The sequence below is a fragment of the Nothobranchius furzeri genome, chromosome 12 (genome assembly GCF_043380555.1).
Source record: "Nothobranchius furzeri strain GRZ-AD chromosome 12, NfurGRZ-RIMD1, whole genome shotgun sequence".
Taxonomy (NCBI): Eukaryota; Metazoa; Chordata; class Actinopteri; order Cyprinodontiformes; family Nothobranchiidae; genus Nothobranchius; species Nothobranchius furzeri.
Window position 1 is genome coordinate 51,208,762 of NC_091752.1, and position 5,403 is coordinate 51,214,164.

General features: G+C 42.2%; 1 protein-coding gene across 1 annotated transcript; it reads left to right on the forward strand.

Annotated features, from left to right (window-relative positions):
* The first annotated feature begins 456 nt into the window (after positions 1-456).
* Positions 457-4,663, forward strand: kcnj12b (potassium inwardly rectifying channel subfamily J member 12b). Its single transcript, XM_015945891.3, has 2 exons — positions 457-690; positions 3,073-4,663. The coding sequence occupies exon 2, from the start codon at positions 3,178-3,180 to the stop codon at positions 4,432-4,434; it is 1,257 nt and encodes a 418-aa protein (XP_015801377.3). The 5' UTR covers positions 457-690; positions 3,073-3,177; the 3' UTR covers positions 4,435-4,663.
* The last annotated feature ends 740 nt before the right edge of the window (positions 4,664-5,403 follow it).

Genomic DNA, 5,403 nt, shown 5'->3' on the forward strand with positions numbered 1-5,403 from the left:
CACACACACACACAAAAAAGAAATCCGTATGTTCTGGTCAGGCTGGTCCACATCAATCATGAAAAAACCAGTTGGTCCTTTCAGCGCCGTCGATCACCAGCTAACTATTAACACTTCACAGAGGAAGAGCATGTAGTCTCCAAATGCCAAGTATCTACAGTGACACTGAAGGAGAGAGGGAGAGGGAGGGGGAGGAATGGAGCTGAGCAGTGAGCAATAGTGCGCTGGATGTGGGATATCGAGTGGGTTCTGCAGCAGAACCAGATCAGATGGCAGATTCACTGAGAAGTGAGAGACATGTGGAAGAGGACAGACCAAAGTGAAGATCTACATTTTAGAGGGATCTGGACTGACTGCCTCTGAATTCTCCTAGTTCTGGATGGCTGCCCTCATTTTGTTTTGAGGGCCCAAATTCATCTCCAGAGCTTCACCGAAGTGCTTCTGATCCACTGGACACCAGCTGAGTGATAACGTTTGCAACGTTTGACAGAAGCCAGTGTGAATGAATCAGGCGGAGAGATGAAGATCCTCTCCAGTGGTTTCCTTTCCTGCCTCAGGAGGATAGAGTGGTTCTACCCTTAGCAGGAGAGAAGAAGTGGACCAAGGATCAAGAATAAAAATGCAACAGTTTGGCTAAAAAGGAACAGAAAAGTTGTGAATCTACATTTAATGGGAGCAAATGCACAAACGGTAAGCTGCTTTTGACTTTAGATTACAAGAATAACACTCTGCTTCAATAAATGATAGACCGAGTTATATTTGTACTTTCTACCCAACGCCAGGAGGGATCGGGTCTAATCACTGCTTTTGTGTTAATGTCTCAGCTCAGCAGGCAGAGTGTGACTTGTGTAACAGCAGACGAGCGGTCACACAAAATACTAGATATTATTATCTCCTCCGACACGCAGACGGCTTCCTAGCAACTAGGAAACTGGAGGGAAAGAAATTATGTAAAACAAGCAAACCCGCTCATGTGCTCCAGGAACTCCAGACTTAAAAAAACATACTTCAAATGATCAATTTAGCTAAAATTATTTAATAAATTAATCCTGTTCCTACTTTTGATTGCTGTTAAAAACAGGGATAGTGCATAAGACATTGAAGTTTTATTGAAAAGGAAGGAAAACTGTACTCAGCAAATATTTCTTATGTTGGAAAAGATTTCATCTACATTAATATAAAGCATGATACCTCCCAGTCTTGTTGTTCTTCGTTTACTATTTAAAGGTGTTTAAACACTTAAAGTGAGTAAAGATGTGATTATTGGATGTGCAGGAAGCATGCTGCAAATGTCCTTCTTGTCTCGATTAAAATGGCTGCATAATTCTTGCATAAAATATGAATTATTTTACCTTGTTTTTTATTTCCTCCATAAAATTGTTTTCTAGGCTGGTGCATGAATAAAAAACACGTAAAAGACCAAACCAAATCAACCCCTCGCAGCAGCTGCTGCTAACAGATTAACAGTGGTGCTTTTGTTTTTAAAGAATAAATCTCCTAAAATAACATTTTACCTGAAACCCAGTAATTTACTGATGTTTCATAGAGCTTCGTAATTATAACATCTGAGAAAGATGTAATGCTGAACCCAGATTCTGACAGTGAGTGCATAATAATAAATATAATTATTATATTTAGACTTACAGGAGGTTTCTGCATTTATGCTGATAAAAACTGCTGTAACCAGACAACACCATCAGTTTAGTTTGCCGTAAATTTTAAATAGAAATAAAATATTTAGAAATGCAGAAAAATTCTTGTTTGTATCTTAGTTTGGACAGAATTTATTAAAACTCATCGAGATCCTACAGCTGGAGTTGATTTCTTAGCCTTTGAGCATGACTTTATTGAACTTGATAGTTATTTTTATTAATAATAAAGTCCAGCCATCACATTTTTCTCACATGTAGACGCCCTCTTGAACCATTTCAGACCTTTTTCAATGACGCCTTCAATGATGATGTCATCAACCCGTCTGTATCCAACGCTATCCCCTCTATGAGACCAAGTTTTCTGCCCCATCTGTTTTTTATAGCCCATAATACTTTCCACTTGAGTCCCGCAAGGGGACCTCGCAGCCGCATCACAGCCCTCCAGTGGCTCTCATATTGGTGCCAGCTGGAGGAAAAACAAGATACGTCACAAAAAAAGCGGCAGGACATTAGATTAGCTGGCTATTTATGTGCCTTGTTGATCAGTGAAATGTGATTTCTATAGACCACAGTATTTCCCGCGGTGCCTAAAGTTATAGGAATAGATTGAGACAGACTTGATTTAGGTCTTTTTATCCAGAAAGTGCAAGAGGAAGGTTGGATTAATCAATAAAGAGTGCTGAAACAGGGGGATTTAAAGTGTCAGAATGAATGAGGCCAGCTGTAATCTTGGCAAAAATCTTTAAAACATTATATTTTATCCATTTCAACGTTGAATTTGTTTTTACTCTTCTCAGTGGACTAGTGGTAGAGTGTCCGCCCTGGGACTGGGAGATCGGAGTTCAATTCTCAGTCAGGTCATACCTAATACCTTAAAAATGGGACCTAATGCCTCCCTGCTTGCCAGTCATCTTTGAGAGGTTGGTAGTAGTTATAGATCCCGAGCACAGCCGCCGCTGCAGCTCGTCGGGTCAAATGCTGTAATGAATTTCACCAGTGTGTAATGACTAATCTAGACTTTATAGTTTGTAGAATAAATGCATCAAGTGTTGAAAACAGCTGACCTTTAGGGGGCAGATGTTGGTTGCAGCCATGACGCTGATATTGAAGCTGTTTTGCAACAAGCTTCGGTCATAAGTTTATTTTTGGTTAAGGAGCCTGGTGAGGGTTGATGTGTGGACAGCAGAAGTTGCAGTGAGAAGGAGAAATGGATTCCCCTGTAAATAGTAATGAAGAAATAAAATACTACAGGGCAAAAAGCCATTGTCCTCATAGGCGAGCGTCACTTTTTATGAGGTTAAAATGGCCAAAATGTGCTTAACTGTTGAAAATTCACAAAGTTAATTGTGCTTTTCTTTTGTTTTTTCTCTTCAATCCATATTCTTGGTGATAATGACATCCTTCCCATCTTTATTTCCAGGAGTTGACTGTAAATTCTGGGTTTGAGCTGGACTGAGGGGTAAACTTCAGTGGGCCTGGTCCGTTTGTGGTGGCGAGAAGCCCTGTGGCTGTGTTACACTCAGAGATGAGTGTGGGAAGGGCTCACCAACACAGCTTCTTGTCCTGTGAAGAAGAAGGAGGACTCAGGCTGAGTACCATGCCTGCTGTGGGCAGCTTTGGCAACGGCAAGATCCACACGAGGCGCAAATGCCACAGCCGCTTTGTCAGCAAGGCCGGTCAGTGCAACGTCCACTTCTCAAACATGGACGAGAAGTCCATGAGGTACATATCCGACATTTTCACAACTTGCGTGGACATCCGCTGGCGATACATGTTCCTGCTGTTCAGCCTGGCATTTGTGGTGTCCTGGCTGTCGTTTGGGTTGGCCTTCTGGATCATTGGCCTTCTGCATGGAGACATGGACAGCCAAGGAATGGACAATGACAGTTTTGTTCCGTGTGTCAAGCAGGTCCACACTTTCGTGGCAGCTTTCCTCTTTTCTGTCGAGACCCAGACAACCATAGGGTATGGAGCACGCTATGTGACAGAGGAATGTCCAACAGCTGTCTTCATGGTTGTCTTTCAGTCCATTATGGGCTGCATCATTGACGCCTTTATGATCGGCGCCATCATGGCCAAGATGGCGAGACCTAAGAAGCGAGCTGAGACTCTGTTGTTCAGCCACAACGCGGTGATCGCCATGAGGGACGGGAAGCTGTGCCTCATGTTCAGGGTTGCTAACCTGAGGAAGAGCCACATTGTGGAGGCTCATGTGCGGGCCCAGCTGGTAAAGCCCCGTTACACAGAAGAAGGTGAGTACATCCCCATGGATCAGATCGACATGAATGTGGGATACGACAAAGGCACAGATCGCCTGTTTCTGGTTGCACCCCTCACCATCATCCATGAGATTGACGAAGAGAGCCCATTGTTTGGCATCAGTAAGCAAGACCTGGAAACGTCTGACTTTGAGATCGTGATCATCCTTGAAGGGCTGGTGGAGGCCACGGCCATGACGACCCAAGCACGCAGCTCCTACCTGCCTTCTGAAATCCTGTGGGGTCACCGCTTTGAGCCCGTCATCTTTGAGGAGAGGAACCAGTACCGAGTGGATTATGCCTACTTTCACAAAACATTTGAGGTACCCTCCACCCCCAGGAGCAGCGCCAAGGACATGGAGGAGAGAAAGTTCCCCACATCTGGCGCCAACTCCTTCTGCTATGAGAACGAGCTGGCTTTCATAGGCAGGGACGAGGAGGGAGAAGGAGGAGAGACGGAGCAGTCTGAGCTGACCACCTCTGAACGAAATCAACCGTCCTCCCGACAGGAATCTGCTATTTGACTTTTATCTGCTACAGACACAGGAGGGTGCCTGCAGCAGATGGAAAAGACTATCTCCATCATACTTGGACAAAATCTAAACCTACACTGGAAGTACACTTTTCTTCTCCTGACTTGGATTTTGAGCTTTATTAGACTAGATTATACTGCAGATGATCCTGGTTACAGCGCATGACAACAATGTGGTTTTATACGAGTATTTTGAAAAAATTAAGGCTCCTGTAGATACCCTCACTTATGCAATTTATTATTAAAATACCTACCGTGATTTCCCTCAAAGCAAAGGGGCAGAATTTCCTCAAAGGCACAAATAAAATTAAACAGAAATACAAAGACAATTTTTGAGCACAGAAAATGGTGTTAAACACTCATTCACAAAGAAAAACTGATGTGATGTTGGATTTTAATTTAACCAATAGGACCCTTTTCATTCTGTTGTATGTTTGATTTTTCCAAGGAAAAAAACACAAAAATAAATTTGATCACTAACATCAATTTGTTTTTTTGCAAATATAAAACAGATTACTACATCAATGGAGGCAGATTTCACCAAAAAGTTGGTTAATGGTCTGTTTAACGTCTTTTTTAAAAACAGCTGTTTTTGTAAATAATTGTTCTCATATTTGTTCAATGAAATAGTTTGAAACGCAGAATTCCTGTTAGGCTAAAACTACAGCTAATGTGTATTTTAGAAGAGATTTCCCTGCTAAGTGAGTGATAAATTACCTGGCAATGGCCTGAAAGCAGCATCACACCCTGATGATGTGAAGATCAGTGTAAAAAAAATCTCTCAGAAAGGATCTACAGTATAAAGATTAGCTCTCAAATTCCTAAATAAAAATAGCAAAATCACATCTAGATTCCATTTTTGGTTCTTTTTTAAACACAGATAAGGTTTCTCTTTACCTTGCTGACGTTTCATTTGTGGCTGCAAACATCCTCAGAGCTCACGCTGATGGTGACGTCACTT

What these genes read in the sequence shown, in the direction of transcription:
- kcnj12b (XM_015945891.3), top strand. Translation starts at nt 3,178, where the DNA reads ATGAGTGTGGGAAGGGCTCACCAACACAGCTTCTTGTCCTGTGAAGAA.